At 38.7% G+C, this 22,579-nt stretch overlaps 1 protein-coding gene across 6 annotated transcripts in view; it reads right to left on the bottom strand.

The window, feature by feature from the left end:
• Positions 1-2,291: 2,291 nt before the first annotated feature.
• The window catches only part of st3gal4 (ST3 beta-galactoside alpha-2,3-sialyltransferase 4), a 36,409-nt gene continuing 16,121 nt past the window's right edge, over positions 2,292-22,579 (bottom strand). For all 6 annotated transcript variants that reach the window (XM_056766310.1, XM_056766308.1, XM_056766311.1 and 3 more), the window contains 7 exons: positions 18,006-18,103; positions 17,751-17,814; positions 9,917-10,012; positions 8,433-8,622; positions 8,176-8,313; positions 3,531-3,683; positions 2,292-3,445 (listed from right to left, as the gene is read on the bottom strand). In XM_056766310.1, the coding sequence (XP_056622288.1) occupies positions 3,230-3,445; positions 3,531-3,683; positions 8,176-8,313; positions 8,433-8,622; positions 9,917-10,012; positions 17,751-17,814; positions 18,006-18,103 (955 nt within the window). In that variant the 3' untranslated portion in view covers positions 2,292-3,229. The remainder of the gene's footprint in view (positions 3,446-3,530; positions 3,684-8,175; positions 8,314-8,432; positions 8,623-9,916; positions 10,013-17,750; positions 17,815-18,005; positions 18,104-22,579) is intronic.

The raw sequence follows: 22,579 nt of genomic DNA, 5'->3' as shown, positions 1-22,579 counted from the left end.
GGTGTGTTTTGACAGAAAAGGTACTGTAAGTGGTCTGTAAGCTGGTTTGCCACTAGTGTTACTTAAGACTGTCTGTGAATCCTTAAGGTAGTTTTTTATAATCTCTCATAAATCTCAATGATAACATGCAACATAAAAATAAGTCTGGCTGTTATCAGGATCATTGACTTTCATTTACCTCTTCACCTAAAGATCAAACTCTGTGATATTACCAGCACAATATCTGCAGTCGGTGGGAAGGTTCATCACACAGACAAAAAGGAAAAGAGCTGTTTAGGCTAGCTCAAGAGTGTGGGTGATCTGATCTCAGCACAACATTTTATTAATTCTGCTCAACAATGTCTTTGCATACAAAGGATGGCTTCAGAATTCAAGAGCTCTTGGCAAGTTATCAAAGAATTAAAGGGCAAAATAGTGTTTGGACAGATTTGATCAGATTCCGATTAAATTTCAGATTTGTAAAGAAGGCAGAGAGCTGCTTTTGAATCCACCGTACTGAGTCAAAAATATCACGTGTAAATCATATTCATATATATACAAATACTGCGACTTACTGTACAGTAAAAATATTGACTTTTACCTACACTTCCCCTGATTTAACAACGATCTCTCACATCTGTGCATTATTGATGAAAGACAGACATTGCTAGAAGGGGATTTTCTGTGGAAGCCAGCGTTCTGTGTATTTTATCTGTGGCATACAGTATGCACACAAAATATATACGCGCACCTATTGGCCTACAGACGTTGTGAACACAGAGTCACATTGACAACTCGCACCGACCTTGTTTTAGGTTGTCATGTAATCACATCTTCTTTGATTGCATAACACCGTGTTGCATAACAGAAGCTGGGATGACCAATCAGGTATGACAAAGCAAATCATTCAGGTCGCACGCTGATTCTACAGGGGTAATAAAACGGTTGATGTTCACACAGTCCAGCCCGTGAAGACAGCAGTAACACACGCACACAACATTGTTTCACTATTAACTAGCTGCTTTACACGTGGTCGCCCATCCATATAGAGAGAAATTACAGCTGAAGTTTCTGGCTACACAGAAATTTAAGTGAAGTCAGTGTGACCAAATGTCCAGATTGCTCATTCTGCTTCATGTCAGCCATACCTCAGCTATAGGAGATATGGACCCTTAATAATTCATACAACATACTTGACCAAGAAGTTATTAATGCCCACGTCAGATTGTATTGTTTTGTTTTTGTGAATTGCGAGTAAAGAATATCTATTTTGTTGGTATCAATTAACAAAGTATTTTTTTTACATTAGCCTATAATCATTTTACATTACATAATGTGTACATTTTAAAATCAGCAATTTTTTACTTTTCTAAATAGACATTCATATCTTGTTTATAGACACATATAACGTAAAGCAATATCAGTCTTTTACAGTACTTCCACTCTAAATAGGCTATTCTTATTGCATGTTATACTACTAGCCTACTACTAGTTTTGATAATAAATAATAATAATAAATTTGATCAGCATTTTTATTATTCAAGTTGCATTCTTCAACTTTTGTCTCTCTGGTCTCATCTTGGTTTGAAACACTAAATCACAGCTTACACACTTCTTTTCAAACACCTTTTATTTGAATATACTACAACAATAAAGGAGTATTAATTTGTAAGGTTATGGATCAAAGTAAAAAAAAACTTGTGCACCACTTCATTTGAAACATTAACATATTGGTCTTGTTTTAATTAGAAAAAAACTTGCTTAAGCATTTAAGTACTATAAACCGCAGCTGACGCACGTACCTTTACGCGTTGAATTCAAATGACGTAACACTGACAGTTCGCATGACAGCTCAAATGATAAAGCATAATTATATAGACGGTTTCATCTTAACAACATTAACCCCCCCAACTAAACTTCCTGTACACATTCACAAACAATAGTGTCATGGTGTGCCATGATTGGCCAGTTAACCAGTGCGTAATGATTGGATGAATACTGCAAGCGTGTGACGCAAATGTAACGCCACTATAATATATTTGGGACATCAGGTTCCAAAGCAATTGTACAGACAGGTACGTCACCTTACTTGTATATACATTTGGGCTGTCTTTGTCAAATCATACAACGAACTGATGTAGATTTGTGGGGGTGTGGTTACACGAGGCGTTTAAGGCAGATCTGTGCGAGTATTTGCTTTTAGATAGAATGCATCTTTTGATACGAAACTTTCATTTTTGCATTTTACATGCAAAATGTCTAATACCTGCATGGGCAACTTATAGTACAACAAAGACACAGAATAACACGCATAAATATGATCATTTTAATTAAATGAACTTGCAACAAAATTCAACAAATTATTTATTTAATACAATTATTATACAGTAAAATAATAAATCAATATTAACATATATTAAATAAAATATAAATAGTTATATTATTAGACACTGGCAAAACACAAACCGGAAGTTAACTGGACCCCCAGGCACGGTTGTTGTTAGAAGGGATACAGCTAAGGCCGGAAGTGGTACAAAATATAAATTATAATAAAATATAATATAATAATTACAATAAATTACATTAGCTAATGCCTACACCAACCTCAACCCTAAACCTAGACTTACAATAATAAAAAAATATTATCAACTGTTTTCAGTGTGACAAAGATTATCCAGTATTGAAGTGCGCATGCCCAGTGGCGGTAGCTGTCTCCCTTCTGGTCAGAACGTGTGTCCGATGAAACGGTCTACAACCATACTGTTCAGAGTAATGACTAAGTTTTCAACACCGTACAGCTACTGCTGACCCACACTCCCAAGCAAAACTTGACTCATATATTAAGGCCGACAGAAATCAGGCTTTTGCAGTTAATACTGCTTATTCTGGTACATGAAAACACCCCGTGCCATCTAACGCAACTCCAGATGTTCTAACTCCCAAAAAATAATCTGAAACAATTACCATAAAGCCAAAAGGGAACATAAGGCCATCATAAACGTATGTTGTGCTTCAGTAGGCAGCCGTAAACAAACCATTACTCCATTGTGACGTGGATTAATCGCCATCTACAGGCTGTGATAGGTACTGCAATATGATTTCTTTATAACAGGTCAGGAGACATCTTAATCTATAGTGTAAATCTGCGCTCTTTAAAATAGAGTGGAGGCCTTATTTTTAGCATAAAACCAAATTTTATTTTATGAAATACTTAAATCATTCACAAAATATCCAGTGGGAAATAATACAATCAATTATAAGCATCTAAGGTTAGATAAAACATTGCGGTAATTATATAAAAATACAGAAATCTCCCAGACGGCTTTGCAGTGTACAAAGAAACAGAAGAATTCAACACAGCTGTTTCTTTGTATGTGTGATAAGAATGCAAAAGATGTAAGATGACCCCCTGCTCTTCCAGTCTCTTAAGAACTTGTGCCTCTAGGTTCAGATCATGGAAGGAATTCTGCAACAACCAACATGAAAGTTGCAGACATAAGACATAAACACTCATCATATCTTTTTCCTTACATGGACACTTTAAAACCAACCTTCATGGATTTCATTGTGTCCTGTCCATAGTAATGGATTGGATGTTGGTGTTTTCTGTTTTCCGGATATCCGAATCCAGCCACATGGACGACATCACAGTAGTTTAGTGCCATAAACACTGCCAGAATACCAGTGGTGGGATGAACAGGCTTCTGTAAGAAGAACAAAAACATGTTGCATGTTAGGAAGAGTCTATTCAATAGCCTCTGTTCTCCTGCAGGGGGCAGTTGTGTTATTTCACAGAAAAGCCCCAAATTAACATTCTGTTACTTGCTATAATGGCAGAATAAATTCGTTCATATTACAATGCTGTATCCCATCTCTTCTGAAGCCATTTGATACTTTTGAGTGATGAAAAGTTCAATGTTATTCAATGAAACAATCACCTTTACTGTTGCTCTCAAATGACGAAGGTTGGAAGCCAATAACATCAACAGGTATTATTTCTTTAGTATCTTGAATTCAAAAGTCATAATATATAATACAATGGGTGCCATATTTGCTTCAGAAAACTTGACTAAACTAGACATGTAATTTGTAAATGTGGTAAAATCGGTAAAAGGTTTGAAATGACAAGAGGGTAAGTAAGTTTTCATTTTTTGGGTGAACAAACCCTCTTAACACATGCCTAGTATGCTGTGCTCAAAGCAATGCAGTAGAGCCCTTAAAACATGTTTGCTGTAAGTAATTGCCAATGGTCACTTGGTCGTTTAAGTTGTGTCTTTATCTCCCTCCAGTGGTTCCAAGTCATTAGCTTTTCTGAATGGCTCCATGATTTCTGCAGCTATCGAGGTGTACAGCACTACCCTAAACACATGCACAGAATGTGACTGATGTTGACTGATGCAGATTCAGGTCATTTTGTTTCAGTGCTGGTTATACTAGGTGCACATTCCATCTAAGAGATTTAATCAGTCAGCTTCCTTATTGATAACATTCCTTTTTGCCTAACACTATTAAAATGAATATTACCTGCAAATATTATCATTTATTTTCAGAAAATAACCTTAGGCCTCAGAGGCCGATGATGCAGTTTATGGCATCAATCAAGACACATAATGCTCATTGACATGATCATGACTGCAGGATCTTTAGTTTCCTTATATAATATTTATTAAACTGGGGTCTTAAGACACTTAAATACCATGCATTTGCATATGGCAGGACAGAATGCTTTTTTTATAAACTTCTTGCATCATATATGAGTTTGCACTGTCTGTGCTTTTATATATATATTTAATATGAAGGTCCAACAAATTAATATGGCAAATATCTCCTTCACAAGAAGAAATAATATTTTTTAATTTATTCATTCATATTTATTTACATTTTTATAAACATTTATTTCAGTCCTCACCAACTACCTTTTCAAAGTAAATAAAAATTGTTCTGAATATATTATATTATATTACAATAAATATTTTTCTAAAAGGAAAGCATGGCGTTAATTAAATGTTAAATGTTAAAATCTCAAAGCTCTTTCTATTAATCCTGTCCCTTGCGCGACAAGTTGCTTTTGTATGAATGAAGCCGACTTGACTGGACCCCCGTTTCGCCCCCTCGTGGGCTTATTTTTTTTAATAAAGTCTTGTTTTGATTTCAACGCTGTCTGCACCTGGGTCCCATCCTTGACGGACCTGACAGATATTTACAAGATTTTCATGATCACTGACTCCACTCACGATTACCTTCAAGTCTGTTGTTCTCCTTCTATTTTTAGGCACCACGCTTCAGCTAGCATTTCCTATTCGAAACTCTTTATGCTGTTAGAGGGTTAACAGACGTTTGGTCGCAGGCTGTGTCAGGGATTTAGTCATAAGTTTCTAGCTTAAGAACTAGATTCAGGCAATATTTGGCCTAAAGCACCTTAAAACAACAAAGTATTTGACGAAAATATCACTTGCAGTTTCAAGCTTTTTTCTCTTCTCATGAATAACTCTAGAAGCAGCAGGTCGTGTGAGTGTGTGCAAGTGGCATACGCTCAATGATGTGTTGTGTGTTTGATAGTAGAGCTCCATTTGCTGCCTTTCTAAAGCTTGTGGCATTCAGTCTGGCTGGCTGCCCAGATGTATGTTAGCGGGGGTCCTGTCAGTGAAGTACTGGAGGTGATTTTTCTTATCCATTAGTATATAAACCCTTACAAGATTTTATTCAAGTGTGCTATTAGTTTACTTTTTATAGTTTTAAAAGGAAAAAGTAGCCCTTACTAAAAAATAAGTGTATTCTGATTGGTCGATAGGTGTCCTATATTCGCACAAAACCAGCTCTGCATGCTTCACATAACAGTTTTGTGCATGACAACACATCCTTAGCAACTTAAACAAAACATTCTGTTTATGTTGACAGTCAATCGGGGACTTTTTTTCAGTGGGTGAAAGGCTATATTTTTCCAACCCGCAACTTCACAGACGCCAGAACATGCTTTTAGTATGCTTTTTTTCCATTTTAAAAATAAAAAGTAGAATTTTGATACTTTTCATGCATTTCTCAACAATATCCTAAAAAATATAACTTAAATATACCTTACATAGCAACACAAATTGCCTCATACTTCAAACCTACTAAAAACCTAAATTAAAAGATAATAGTATATTAAAGTTGGTAAAAACAATCAAGTATACTTGCAGTGTAAATCTACTAGTTTACTAAGGTAATACTTAATAGTGAAATATCAAAGGAAAAAAAAAATTGTGAAACATGTAAACTATCACTTGTAGCATAGTTGCATTACAAACAAAATACAGCAAGTAAGTGGAAAGTACTGTACTCATAGTGTACTACTGTTACACTTAAAGGTAAATAGTTCACTTTTAATATATTTTCAGTACAAGCGAAACCTTGTATAAACTAAAAAGTGGGCTGACTGTACAAGTATACTACTAGCACACTGATAGTAATATACTTACTAGGGATGAGCGAGTACAGCATTATCTGTGTGTGTATCTGTGTCTGTTAACCACATGAATTATCTGTATCTGTACTCGGACTGGGCGGGACCTAACCGGGAAGTGGGCGGGATTTAACCTGGAAGTGGGCTGGGTTGTCTTGAGATGGGCGGGGCTTTAACCGGTATGTTATTTTAAGCATGCAATTGATATGGGTTGATAAGAAATTGTTATATTTATTGCTGATTAGAAAACTATTTACATGACAGCGTCAGCATTGAGCTTCAGATCAATGGTTTGATCACGATAACAAACAAACTATATACAGAACAAGTTTTGCAACAATGAATACAACACATGCGGTTGCAATTATGAAGTAAAATGTAATGAACAAGAGTTTTCATCTCAACATAACTTTCTTTTTTTTAACTTTTAATTTTTTTATGATCAGTGTGATTTTTTTTTGGGGGGGGGGTATTTTTTTTATTATTTCCACACCAGGTATGTGTGTTTGTGTGTGTGTGTGTGTGTGTGTGTAGCTAATTGCTTTGTAATATCGTTTTTTTATACCACTACTTCCTTAATTTTTTTTTAGGAAATACAGCAAGAAAGTGACAAAAAAACTGGTTAGAGCCAGCTGACGGTTTAAAAAAGAAAAAAAAACTCAGACAGGCAGAAACGCAACACAAGTCGCATTCTACCAAGTACCACGTCTGAACAAACCCCACGTTTATCAAAACTCTACTGGTTAATAAGTAAGTACTACAAACTGAAGTACAAAACAAACCTGAAGCTGAAGAAACCCTAAACGTTAACGGAAAAGTGAGGCAAACCTGAGTGACTGAGGGAGAGACAGAAAGAGAGAGCTGTTATCTTCTCAGTGATCTGTGTGTGAGTGATCAAAGCGGGACACAGTCAGCAACACAATACATCTGTATGTGTGTAGGGGAGGGGCGCTGTGACTAGCCAATCACAGAACGCAGAAACAGTCAGCTACCCAATGAGGACTTTTATTCAATCCGAGCACAGATATTGACTCGTATGATACTCGTACTCGGCAAAAGTGCTTTATCCGGCTCAACTCTAATACTTACTACATTAAGAATACTTTATAAATGAATTACAGTACTTGGGACTATAAATGTGTTTCATGTGTGTCTGAGAAGCTCACTGTGAGCAAGCATGCAACAAAAAAAGCAAAAATATGAGGAGAGTGCCTCACAAACATACACCACACAGGAGGAAATAAGAGTACATGTTCATGTTTGTTGATTTTGGTCACTGCTTATGAGAAAGTGTGAAAGAACCGCAGAAACTTTTGAGAAATTTTGAGTTGAGTTGGGTGGGTGTGTAGGGAGGAAGAGCAGAAGAATTTAAGCTTCAGCTACATATTCTTCGGCTTCCTGTTACATGCCTTAGAGAGCTTGTACCAGAAAAAAACAGACACACTTCTTATCTGAACACTTTTTATCTAAACAAGACTCTTAACTCTTGTTAAGATTATTAGGAACTTCAGGATGTGGGATGACTGTACGTCATCACAGATTCACTAGATTTATAGACAATGCGCAAAAATATATATTTAATCCCTGACTTCCAGTGATGACAAACAAATTGTCATTTGGAATTTTGGCCCCTTGAAATATTTTGGCCTCAATATATATAAAGGCCATAATATATATACATATATATTTGGTTGCCTGACCAAATACTATTTAACATCACATTCCCCAGCAGCTTGGCCACGTGTGGTCCTCACCTGTTTCGGGCTTGGGTTCAGGGAAATTTTAAGAAGTTCGCTGGCTGTTACGCGAAGAAAATATGGATCCAGCACACGGATCTGACTGAATCTGCCGAGCCAAATCTGAGGAGGAGGCTTCCAAAAACCCTTTCGGACCTAAATCAAGCACAGATATCTCAGTGTCTCATGTCTATTGGTCAGGACAGTGTTACTTGGTGAGGCAAGAGTGAAAACACAAAAAAGTTGCGGACAACAAGCAGTGAAATATTTCTCACCCTCTTTTCATTATATAAGATCTCTTTGAGCCAGCGGAGGTCCTGATGTTTGAATGGAACCAGGACCAGCAGGGTGTCTGGGTCATTGTGTATCGTAGGGTCATAAGACGCTGATTCAGGGTAAAACAGACGAAGGGTTGTCTTGTTTCCCACATCCTCCTGGAAGCCTCTGACCGGGGCATCGTTCAGCCTGAGGGAAGTGATACAAATTAGAAGTGCAAATAGAGGAAGGTCAAACGTCAAGAGCTGAGGATAAGGAAATTGCTGCATGTTCACTGGTAGACATACAGCGTACTACTTCACAAACCGTGGCAAACCTCTGTTTGACAGCATGCTTGATAACACTTATTTATACATCAATACTCAGAATGTGCATATAAAGCGGATAAAATAATAATACAAATCAAGAGTAAGCTACGGGCAGGATGTGGTACGGTAAGGTACGCACATGCACCTAAATAAATAATGTTGAAATTGGCTCATGCGCTGTGTTTTACAGATAAATCACTTAAAAAGCTCAAGCAACACTTACCAGACTTTAAATTATTTATACCTCTAAACAAAGATGTGATGTAAGGAGTCTGTTTTGAATTTGGCTTTAAATCACTTGCCATGATTTTCAGTGAGAGCGTTTTTACAATTCATGAATTTTCCATGGGCCTCCTGGCTATTTTAAATGGACCCCTGGAGTACGTGGAACCGGTTTGAGAAACTACTTAATCACAAATAATGGCTTCACGGTGGGTAATGAATTACCAAATAACTGACGATGGAAAACAGAAACTCGGAGCTTAAATCTTGCATGCAACAAATTATAAAGCATCAGCGACTCAAAGATGTTTTAGAAAAGAATTAAACATTACTATACAAACTGTTAACGGTAAGGCTACAAGGGTAATGTAAGGGTAAGCTTACCCTGGGACTATAGCTGCCGCAACACCTTCTTATCACTACTGACAGAAAACAGACGACCACCCCCATGTGACATTTGCTTTTCTGTGGTATTTATTTATTGAGACAGTCTTCTTTACACAATGAGATTATAGAAAAGCTACTGATCTCTGTTAATGGGGACTTTGAACCAGGATTTGTAACTCAACGCCAAATGTCAACCAGTTCTCTCTCCTCCTCCACGGTGATTAGGGCTGAGTAGGAGGAAATAATGGAAAAATACCAGGCCGAATTTTACCGTTTGTTAGAGGCTTAGGAGAAAGAAAATGGCATTTGTTCATTCCTAAGCTTTAAACCGGTTGAGAAACAGTAGCCAAGCAGACCTCTAATAACAGAAGTTATTGAGCAGTTAGCCTATTATATGCAACTCAACACATCTACAATAAACAAAGAATGTGAAGTACAAGCCAAACCAATGGAAGAGTTAAAGCAGAAACTTCAAACATGAAATGAAGCTTAATCTAAACCACAGACTTTGAGGAGGAAAGTGAAAAGAAAAAGTGGGAATGTTGAGCAGAAGTGTAGGTCTTCACCTGATCACCACGTCGTATTTGTTGATGGTCTCCCCCAGTGAGCTGTTTTTAACTGAAAAGCTGTTCCCTATGACCACACACGTCCTGCAATCTAAACTGTTGACAAAAAAACAGTTATGAGGTCAGATAGTAATTTCGCATTGTCTATGGTTAAAGATTGTTGCAAACACACAACTTTTAACACAGCGTCGCCTTATAATTATAAGGTTCTATCTGACATTGAGTTATTCACATATTCTTATTCTGTGACAATTTATTACATTATCCCATGTTTGTTTTTTAGATGTGTGCATTATGTCATGTGACCGGACTCCTAAATGACACGGGAATATCTGAGGAAAGCAGCTCAAACAAAACTATTTTATTTTTAGTTTTTATAGACACAACCCTAGCCAGCAGCACTAGCTAATACCTGATTACATAGACTCACATAGCAATAAATATTGTTATGTGTTTTTAGCTATACTCTATATAGAGTTAGAGCTATATATAGCTATAGTAATTTGATCTGGCCATCCTTCTGTGGATAAAACTTCAATAAAACAATTAGCAGGGCCTTTTATTCGTAACTTCAACAAGAAAAGAGCATCCTAAAATATGAATTAAGTCTCATAAAAACCATGTAAATGTACCTTTTTTACACATTATTATGCACTAATTTCCTGTTTTAACAAGCGTTATAAGTAAGTTGTTTGGGTTGCTTGATAATGCATTGCTTAAATTAAGTTTTGCATGTATAACCTTACAATTCTAAACCGAAAGTGCCTTTATTATCATAATGTGATTGAAAAAGTTGAAAGAGCTTTTTCAGCGAGAGGTGGATCAGAACCCTAGTCTCCAATGCCAAAGCTACCTTTGCCACTGGAGTCGCTATTTAAAATGCTGTAGATCTAACAGTTTCTCTGTTCCAATCACATGTTGGTGGGCGGACATAGTGTGAATAGTTTCATTTTTTATTTCACTCGACACCAGGGGGTGCCGCATATAAGGAGCGACGCGGTCAAAAAGCGCATGCAGATGATCACAGCATAATAAATCTAGTAGCAGAGTTATTGCAAGGTATATTCAGTGCATATAATCCATACATCATTTGTTTTATACCTCCTCGTCTCAATGGCTAGCGTGGCATAAGGTTGCTTACCAACGCCAGATGCCAAGAGAGCTTAAACTCCTACATGATTTGGTGAAAAAAAGGAGAAAGCTTGTGTTTTCTGTGAGGTTGTAGACGCAATATGTCAATCGCCCATTAATGTATTGTCGTTAACTGAACACAAAATGTGTTGTGTCTAACGCAACTGTTTTTTGAGTGCACAGTCCCACACTCTGAAAAATGCTGGGTTGCTTCAATCCATGGTTGGGTCTTATATTACATTTTAGGTTCATTTAACCAGACGGTTGAGTTTGTTCACAACCCAATAATTTAGATACTGTACTCTTTAAATGGATGTGTTTGTTTAAACTTGTTGTTTCTGTTGATTTGTGTTGTGTTAAAAGTAACACAAAACGTGTTGTCCCGAGAAATAGCAGAGTATAACAGAGATGCATAGAGATGGGTTCAGTCAAGGACGACATGTGTTGTTTTTAACACATCTGTTTTTAGAGTCGATGCTGTAGAAGAACCGATTCCCAAAAGAACCAACTGGTCAAAGGTTCTTAAAAGATCAATTTCTTTCTCGCCTTTTGATTGTCGAATGAATCATTTTCATATTCAAGAACCTTTTGTTCAAGCCAAAAAGGGTTATTCTAGTTTATTATTTTAGCACCATTATTTTTGAAAGTGTGAAAACAACCCAATGTTTTTAGAGTGCCGAGAAGTTGTGGTTGTCAACTTGTTATGAATTCAATTTAAATTAAATTTATATATTCATTTGTAGAAAAATTTGCATTGTGTCTCGGAGTGTAAAAAAGATTTAAAATTTGAGTGTTTTTATAATTTACCTACTATTTTATTAATGTCTTAAACACTTATCTTAAAGCATAAGGTATTTTGAACATAAACTGCCCACTACTGTTGTCCTAGACATACTGGTTGTTTCTGGCTATACATTCATGATGTTAAACGGACAGTCCACCCAAAAATTCTGTCAAAATTTAAGCCTACTTAAAGCTACCTACCTAGTTGTTCCACTGAACACACTTTTTTTTTGTTATAAACTTGTAGCCAAACAGTTTTGGGGCACTATTAACTTCCACAGTAGGGAAAGAACAACTATGTTAGTCAGCGGTGCCTCAGAACAGTTTAGTTTCCCACATTCTTCAAAATATCTTCTTTTGTGTTCAGAGGAACTAAGAATTTTTGCGAAATGTGAATCGGGCCTAAGCCATGTGATTTTTGCAAACGACGCTTCGTTACAATATTTCTGTTTCAAAACATTTCGAAACTCAACGACATTTCCCCACTAGGGTCTGAAAGTAACAAGTGTCAGTGTCAGTCAACATCCGTTTGATTGCATACGTTTAGATTCTGAAATTATAGCATAGTGTCTGGAGAGGCATCAATGAATTCATGAGAAAAGGATGCATCTCTCTATGTGAACTCTTCAGCAGAAGAATGAGAGGGTGTGTTGACAGAGAAAACTGTTCTGATTTGCTGTGTTTTGTGATTGATAGCCGGCGCACAACCCTTTTCGCGTTCGGTATGGACGAACAAATTGCTTTTCACAGGAATCTCATCGCATTGCATTTGGTTACGCTTCAGCCAAGATTCGAGCCCCCGACGAAGGTACGCTAGAGCACTGTTGTTTAAGAGCAGTGTTTCTCAACCGGGGGTAAGCGGACCCCTAGTGGTCCGTGGCCTAATGGCAGAGGGTCCGTAGAACCCTTTAAAAAAAATTATGTTTTGAGTTATTATCTTGCATTCAGGGTTTGAAATTAACACACCAGATGCAGATAAAAATCAACCGAGTCGGCTATAGCAGTCAAACTAAATGCCAAATTGACTGGTTACTTGAGTTCATAAATTGTTCATTCACTTTGCAGTGAAAGTTAATTTAGACCAAATCATGCATGTGCAAACTGCAATATTTGTTATATTACTCTCCGACAACTGACCGATTGGCCTCTTTTTCGGAGCGGTTTTGCTTTAGATCGGTTGAAAGGAATGCATAGTCGAAATTGGCGGGTGGGACATGTCCCCACCACTTTTCGGAAGAAATTAAGAAATTCTTGTGGAAAGTATGTATTGTTTGGGTGGCATTAACATCAATAAGTCATGGGAGGATGCAGGACGCGCCACTTTCTCACCATCACCCGTTGCTCACACTCATAAGTTATATTTGCGGACGAAAGAGAGCCTCGACTCCAAAAACACGGCCAGTATGAAATGTGTGCATCATCTGCGTTCCCAGTGCTTGCTTGTGCATCCAGTCTCCAAGCTCAAAACACGTAAACCAACGAACAAGTGACATTTTTAGTAATAGGATAAACGATTTTAAGTATAATGCACCGCAACAGCCACGTGACCTTTCCAAATGACACTTTGGGAACCACACAATGTGAGAACTGGAGTCAAAAAGCAGAGTAGGCAATGAACGGAGAGCCCACTATATATGCTTAATATTCCCAACAAGCTATTACAGAAACAATTTAATAAAGAATTAATTGTTTTTGTCCCCACCTCTTTTCAAAACAAAGTGAAGAAATGCGCAGCTCAGGTGCACGTCAGGGCAAGTTGGGCAACTCATAGGTCTCGCCCACCAGAGTTCAATGTCCACTCCTGATACTCCTAACGTAGAATTTTAATGAACAATGGATAGCCTCTATATCACGCTGGTAAATCTGCTATTGTTTTCTTGTTTTTAATTAATTTCTACAGATTAAACATTATATAATGGTTCCATATAACAGTTACTGAACAGTAATGGTTGGTGTAAGTCCTTGTTGACAAATGAATGTCAAAAGATTAAACTTTAGTAAAGTGTGTTTTTACTCTTGGAGATACTGAAATAGATCACTTTTTGATTACTTTTTAATAATTACCCAGGCTATACCATATCAGTATTACTTAATTACTTATTAACCCGGAACAGTATTATAAAGTGAAAACCAAATTACTTTTAAATATTTACTCAGGTCTTACCATATTAGTATTAGGTAATTATGATGCGGAAAATCGTGATTCTGAGGTATAGGAAATAAAAAATGAAAATTACCAGTATTACCAATAAATACAACGGTACTGTAAAATCAAAAGCTTGTAGTAGTTTACAATCCACACACATAACAGAGCTGAATTTTTTATGGACACAATAAATACATTTTAATAATTACTAAACATCATTTTACAGTGACACAATAGTCAGATTAGTCAATGCAATATATAAAGTTGGGTATGGTTTTATCGCAAAACTTGTTAACACAAAATGTTAACTAAATCCAGGTGTTGGTTTTAAGCTTCCAGTTGTTTTTGTGAATCACTGCATCTTGTTTGCTTCACTTTTCTGTAGCTTTCAACTTTCTGTATAAAGACACCGGTGATTTCATGTTGAATATATCAATTAAGTAAATTACACAACTGGTCTTTCTCATTTTAGATGTGGATTAGCATTTTAGCAGCATTCGATCAGAACACGCAGCTGGTCTTTTTTTCCGCATATAATGACGTCATAGTCATGCCCCTCCCTCTTAAAGTAACAGAGCATTATATGTGGTAAAATACTGTAACGATTGATTGAACAGAGAAACAGAAGTGACAATACAGGGAGGGGGGTTATTGTTTACTATTTTTGGTTGAAAATCAAAATAGATTGATTTGTTTTAAATTAATATAAATAAAAATCTAACCGTTTGGAGAATTCTCCAAAACAATTTGTTCTTATTACTGTATCTTTAATAGGCTGTTAATCATTCTTCCATATTAGTCATCAGTAATGATTAGAGTGTTAATGCAGCCCTAACGATTAGTTCTGCATTAGTTCCTACATAATGTCTTGGTTACGGATGTAACCTCAGTTCACTGATGGACGGAATGAGAGGTTGTTTCGAACCGCCAGATGGGGTTCGCCCCTAAGAACCTATCAAGTTCTGACTAGTTTATAATGGGCAAATGAAATAAGATAATTATATTTGCATGCCGGACTCCGCCCTCGGATATCCGGGTATAAAATGAAGATGACGTAATGCATTCATTCATTAGGGCTGAGGAGCCTGAGAGCCTCTCATGACTATTGCAGCGGGCTGCACGCGCTGTGGCAAGAAGGATACAATATCTCGTTCCCTCCACAAGGGAACTGAGGTTACATCCGTAACCAAGACGTTCCCTTTCTGTCGGTCTCCCAACGTTGTGTCGAACCGACAGACGGTGTTCCTATGGAAAACATGTCAGACGTGAGCGCTAATTGTAACCTTTAAGTGGATAGGTAGGGGTCCCAGAGCTTTTGGATAGGTGGGAGGTCCCTAACACCGGCTGTTACGGGCAGGGCCTTGTTTCTCTTAACAGCGAGAAGAAGCCTGGTCTGGGCCAATGGGTAAGCGGTATGTACTCAGAGGGGGAACGCGATATAGAGATCACTTCCTACCGTAGGGAGGAGTTTTAGTGGAGACACCAACATGGTCTCTCCGTCAGGGGAGAGCTCATGGGAAAATGTGCGGACAAAAGTAGTTTACTGCAAGGTGGAAGACCACATAGGGAAGGTCATGGGTTGCCAAGTTTGGAACCAGTCATGAGGATACATCAGACGGAACCGCCCTGCTGGGGGGTTACTACGTCTGGAGCACTTGGTCCGGTTAGAGCTATGCATAGATAACTCAGCTGGTACCCGGCCTAAGAGGGGGGGTCTTCTCTGCCCAGCCCGCCCGCCCGCAGGAGATGCTTGCCTTTTCTTCTCCCAGTGGGTGAAGAAAGGATTCGAAAATAGTACGCTGACCCACCCTCTGTGTGCTGTCGCAATGTAGAGGCGCAATGCACGTACTAGACAAAACACTGATGGGGTTGGGTTTTCTTCCCCGTCGGGGAACGCCTGCAAGGGGAGTGGTGGGAACTTTGGGCACGTAGCTAGGCCAGGGTATCAGGATCACGTGAGAATCACTGGGCTCGAGTTGTAGGCAATCTGTGGACACGGAGAATGCTTGTAGGTTCCCTACCCTCATGATGAATGTGAGCGTCATCAGGAGAGCCATCTTCGTCGTGAAGTGAGAAAGAAAGGCATCTCCTTAGGGCTGGAAGGGTGGCCTCTTTAGGCCGCCAGTACCACATCAAGGTCACAAGAGGGTATGGAGCGCGGACGAGGTGGTTGGACAGCACACAGAGGTTGTATCCTCTTCAGTCCAAGAAGCAAGTACTGACGGGGTGGTAAGCAGACGGTGCACAGGATCTCAACGGCCGGAGGGCAGCCGAGTCACGACGGGGGAGGACATGCTTGATTGCCTCTGTCTGCTTCTTTACTGTCAAAACAGCCGCTCGACAGTATCACCGAACAGCCCCCTTTGCGAGATGGGTGTGTCGAGAAAGCAGACTTCTCGGCGTCACTCATCTGTGCAAGGTTGGGCCAGAGGTGTCTCTCCTGGACCACAAGTGTGGACATTGTCCAAGCCAGGGCCCGTGCTGTCACCTTAGTCGCCCTCTAGCTGCCCCACCATCGAGGGAAGAAAGGGCGCGCTGAAAAGGGGGTGTTTCCAGGTCTTACTGAGTTCCTCATGCACTTCTGGGCAACACGGCACTGGGGGCAAACCCAACGCAACATGTATCCAGCCACAAGCACTGGGAGGATAGTATGGTACACCGCAGTGCGGGAAGGATGTATCCACAAAGGCTGCCCCAGCGCCCTGGAAACCCAACACTTGTCTGTCCCCCTCCTCGATGAGTGTGTTGCATCCACAATAACAGTGGGACGTGCCACGTTGGAGAAATGAGGTCTTTTAGAGAAAAAACTTGAACACTTCTGGAACTGTCAAGAAGCCCAGGGGAAGTTGTTGCAGGAAGGGACAGTCCCTTGCACCACGTCATAAGATTTAAGCAGAAATAGTAGAGTAGAGTTTGAAGTCTCGAAGTCGATCATGTGTGAAGGCTCCGAAGAACAAAAGGTGAATGAATGCAGCACGCCGTCTCCCTTTTATACCCCGATATCCAGGGGTGGAGTCCGACATGCAAATTTCATTTGCAATTTCATTTGCCTTTTCTAAACTAGTCAGAAGTTGATAGGTTCTCAAGGGCAAACCCCATCTGTTGGTTAGACACATCGTCGAGAGACCGACAGAAAGGGAACTACCTATTAAGTATGAAACAGTATTTTAAAGTGCTACCCACAAAGTGTACTCAAGTCTCATAAGCATCTGGCAACATGCCTGGTTATAAAATTCTTCTTCATTATTTGATAAATTACTGCTGCCATTATCCATAGAAAGTCCACCTAAACATCTCTTTCACAAAAATATTCTTTTCTTATTTTTAGCCGTTAAACTACTTTATTTGTAACAGGCAAATAAAACAACTCAATCCACACTAAATTTACATACAAATTAAGTTATACATTTAAGGGATAGTCCATCCAAAAAATGGAAATTCTGTCATGAATGACTCATCCTCAAGATGATCCAAATCTGTATAAATATACAGTATTTGTTTGGTTGAACACAAAGAAAAATATTGGATGAATGTTAGCAACTGATATTTGACTACCATAGTAGTACACAAAAGAAGACAAACAGTTCTGGGGCACCTATAACTACCATTTTTTGACTTCCCCATAAATCTCAGTTGCCAAGATTCTTCTAAATATCTTTCTTTGTGTTCATCGGAATAGTTAAATATGCATGGCACAGAGCAGACTAAAGTCCTGTTGAAGTGGCTTGCACATGGTTTGGTTCAGAGACAAAAGGCTGCCCGGCTTCACTTTACCTCTCAATGTTTGCTGGCATTGAGTAACTGGCGACCACTGCCAAGACCTTCAGAAGCAGGAGCTCTGCAGAGAGTGGAGTGACTCCATGAAAAAAAACATTTAAACCCTCCTAGTTTCTGCACTAAAAGCAGAAAAAAATCTTTATTAGGTTAACTGGAGTGTTTTAAGGATTTTTGATGTTTACGGAGAGGTGTGACTTTGTTTTACCTTTGTATTAAATAAGTAAAGATGGTAATAACAAAAGCTATACATACCACTGTCTTTAATACCATAGGGCAGCGAGTTAGTGGACAGATGTTTCCTCCAAAAGAAATCCTCCAACTTCAGAAAGAGCTCTGGGTGTCTGCTGGTGCTGTTGCAAAAGGTAAGATAGATAGCTTTAAGGACCCAGTCTTTAGCTGTTTTAGAGCCTTTGATTATGTTTTTGGATGTTCAATTTTCGAATTTCGAAAAACGCTTTAAATTTCACATATTTCAAGTCTTTTGTTCACCACTGTCCCTCTTCTCACAAAACGACTGGATTTCTTCCGGTCTATATAAAATCCCTCCTTCCGAAACGTTCTGATTGGTAAAGCTTGCCAGGTCTGTCGTGATTCATTCCCATGTGTGTGAAGATGTCCCACCCATACCATATCAGCAAGCTTCCGCTTCTCAAGCTGTTGTGATTGGTTGGTCCCCTCTCTGTGCACGTGTATTCATAAGCTTTAGCTTTTAGAAATAAAGAGTAACAATTGCGTCAACTTTACTTCATCAGTTAAAAACATGCAGATCGATTGAAGTGTAATGGAGGTCTGACAGTGCATGTGCAAACGTGAATCTTTGTTAGAGATTTTTTTTCCAAAATGGTTTTGGTGTAAAAAATATATATTTAACTTCCTGAAAAACATTTATGTATTTTTAAATCTTCTGAAGGACATTAGTAAATGAAAAAATAAGATGTATAAATGAAACCATAACAATTTACACCAAAACCATTTTCAGATGTTTTACACACACACGACTTTAAATTAATGGTGTGGACTTTGTGGGCAGCATTGAATGTTTCTAAATATTGTAATAGTTGTGTATGAGTCTCTGAATTGTCCTCAATGTAAAAAGAGGAATCTGAACATCAAACAATTCCTGCTGTACATGAGCAAAATATCCAGAAATGCTGAAAAAGCAAAGATTAAAGGAGGACCTGGGTGATTGTTTTGAAGATCAGTGGACAGTCTAATGACTCATGACAAACAAGAAACCCTTAAACAACTATGACTAAACATAAAAACTGTCATTGATTGTTTAGGTAACATCTTACAGTATTAAGAATCAGGGGTATGCAAACTTTTGCCCTGGGCTAATTTTTAGAAATTCTGTTAGTATTCTTTAGTGTGAACTTCATATTAAGATTTCTTTTGTGAAATAACTCAGGGCAGGACTAAATTAAAAATAAACCTTGATTTTCAAAAATCCTCATATTTTCCCAAAAGTTTCCGCTTTTTACAGATTCTGCAAGGGGTGTGTAAACTTTTGAGCACAACTGTATTACACAGAACAGCTTTCACAGCCAATGTCATGGAAGCTGTTATTTGACCGTTGGCTATCTTAGAATGTGTGTAGCTGAAATCTTATGACCAGCTGTAAGACTGTAATAAAAGTAGTTTAGCGTGTAGCTCTGTCAAATGTTTATAATCTCTGATAACCAAACACTACTCCAACCGCCCTTCCTCTTATCTAAGGAAGACCTCGCCCATTTTTTGGTATATTCCTTTGGGCCGAGGTTTTTAAAAGCACTCGGAATAGTGACATCATGTACCTGGGAAGTAAAGGTTTGTAGTCAGATTCCAGCCGTTCTCTGTAGTCCTTGAAAAGCGAATTCTGTTAAAGACAATATCTCGCTTGGCACTAAACTTTGAGTTTTATCATTTTGCAGGTATTGTTTATTCTCTTAACTGTAACATTACACATTAACTTAAGGTTGAAAAATGTGATCCCTGGGAATGTGGCCTTTAAATTACAAACAGTGAGCCAAATGCAAAAAATGGCAAATGATACAGTACATGAAAAGACCTTAGATTTAATATGTCATCTAGGTTTATGTCTGTTTTTTCAGTAGGGTTTGTATGACACTCATTTGGCTTATCTGCAGTGTTGTCTTTGAATACAGCTTAAAAGGAGTAGCTAGACATGTTGGAGTTAACACATAACTCAACAGAGCTGAAGTGCAGCAGAGCAGCTCGAAATCATTACACGCAGACGAGCTATTACAGAAACAATTTAATAAAGAATTAATTGTTTTTGTCCCCACCTCTTTTCAAAACAAAGTGAAGAAATGCGCAGCTCAGGTGCACGTCAGGGCAAGTTGGGCAACTCATAGGTCTCGCCCACCAGAGTTCAATGTCCACTCCTGATACTCCTAACGTAGAATTTTAATGAACAATGGATAGCCTCTATATCACGCTGGTAAATCTGCTATTGTTTTCTTGTTTTTAATTTTCTACAGATTAAACATTATATAATGGTTCCATATAACAGTTACTGAACAGTAATGGTTGGTGTAAGTCCTTGTTGACAAATGAATGTCAAAAGATTAAACTTTAGTAAAGTGTGTTTTTACTCTTGGAGATACTGAAATAGATCACTTTTTGATTACTTTTTAATAATTACCCAGGCTATACCATATCAGTATTACTTAATTACTTATTAACCCGGAACAGTATTATAAAGTGAAAACCAAATTACTTTTAAATATTTACTCAGGTCTTACCATATTAGTATTAGGTAATTATGATGCGGAAAATCGTGATTCTGAGGTATAGGAAATAAAAAATGAAAATTACCAGTATTACCAATAAATACAACGGTACTGTAAAATCAAAAGCTTGTAGTAGTTTACAATCCACACACATAACAGAGCTGAATTTTTTATGGACACAATAAATACATTTTAATAATTACTAAACATCATTTTACAGTGACACAATAGTCAGATTAGTCAATGCAATATATAAAGTTGGGTATGGTTTTATCGCAAAACTTGTTAACACAAAATGTTAACTAAATCCAGGTGTTGGTTTTAAGCTTCCAGTTGTTTTTGTGAATCACTGCATCTTGTTTGCTTCACTTTTCTGTAGCTTTCAACTTTCTGTATAAAGACACCGGTGATTTCATGTTGAATATATCAATTAAGTAAATTACACAACTGGTCTTTCTCATTTTAGATGTGGATTAGCATTTTAGCAGCATTCGATCAGAACACGCAGCTGGTCTTTTTTTCCGCATATAATGACGTCATAGTCATGCCCCTCCCTCTTAAAGTAACAGAGCATTATATGTGGTAAAATACTGTAACGATTGATTGAACAGAGAAACAGAAGTGACAATACAGGGAGGGGGGTTATTGTTTACTATTTTTGGTTGAAAATCAAAATAGATTGATTTGTTTTAAATTAATATAAATAAAAATCTAACCGTTTGGAGAATTCTCCAAAACAATTTGTTCTTATTACTGTATCTTTAATAGGCTGTTAATCATTCTTCCATATTAGTCATCAGTAATGATTAGAGTGTTAATGCAGCCCTAACGATTAGTTCTGCATTAGTTCCTACATAATGTCTTGGTTACGGATGTAACCTCAGTTCACTGATGGACGGAATGAGAGGTTGTTTCGAACCGCCAGATGGGGTTCGCCCCTAAGAACCTATCAAGTTCTGACTAGTTTATAATGGGCAAATGAAATAAGATAATTATATTTGCATGCCGGACTCCGCCCTCGGATATCCGGGTATAAAATGAAGATGACGTAATGCATTCATTCATTAGGGCTGAGGAGCCTGAGAGCCTCTCATGACTATTGCAGCGGGCTGCACGCGCTGTGGCAAGAAGGATACAATATCTCGTTCCCTCCACAAGGGAACTGAGGTTACATCCGTAACCAAGACGTTCCCTTTCTGTCGGTCTCCCAACGTTGTGTCGAACCGACAGACGGTGTTCCTATGGAAAACATGTCAGACGTGAGCGCTAATTGTAACCTTTAAGTGGATAGGTAGGGGTCCCAGAGCTTTTGGATAGGTGGGAGGTCCCTAACACCGGCTGTTACGGGCAGGGCCTTGTTTCTCTTAACAGCGAGAAGAAGCCTGGTCTGGGCCAATGGGTAAGCGGTATGTACTCAGAGGGGGAACGCGATATAGAGATCACTTCCTACCGTAGGGAGGAGTTTTAGTGGAGACACCAACATGGTCTCTCCGTCAGGGGAGAGCTCATGGGAAAATGTGCGGACAAAAGTAGTTTACTGCAAGGTGGAAGACCACATAGGGAAGGTCATGGGTTGCCAAGTTTGGAACCAGTCATGAGGATACATCAGACGGAACCGCCCTGCTGGGGGGTTACTACGTCTGGAGCACTTGGTCCGGTTAGAGCTATGCATAGATAACTCAGCTGGTACCCGGCCTAAGAGGGGGGGTCTTCTCTGCCCAGCCCGCCCGCCCGCAGGAGATGCTTGCCTTTTCTTCTCCCAGTGGGTGAAGAAAGGATTCGAAAATAGTACGCTGACCCACCCTCTGTGTGCTGTCGCAATGTAGAGGCGCAATGCACGTACTAGACAAAACACTGATGGGGTTGGGTTTTCTTCCCCGTCGGGGAACGCCTGCAAGGGGAGTGGTGGGAACTTTGGGCACGTAGCTAGGCCAGGGTATCAGGATCACGTGAGAATCACTGGGCTCGAGTTGTAGGCAATCTGTGGACACGGAGAATGCTTGTAGGTTCCCTACCCTCATGATGAATGTGAGCGTCATCAGGAGAGCCATCTTCGTCGTGAAGTGAGAAAGAAAGGCATCTCCTTAGGGCTGG

This window comes from Triplophysa dalaica, chromosome 14 (genome assembly GCF_015846415.1).
Source record: "Triplophysa dalaica isolate WHDGS20190420 chromosome 14, ASM1584641v1, whole genome shotgun sequence".
Lineage (NCBI taxonomy): Eukaryota > Metazoa > Chordata > Actinopteri > Cypriniformes > Nemacheilidae > Triplophysa > Triplophysa dalaica.
This window is presented reverse-complemented; position numbering and strand designations above follow the sequence as displayed.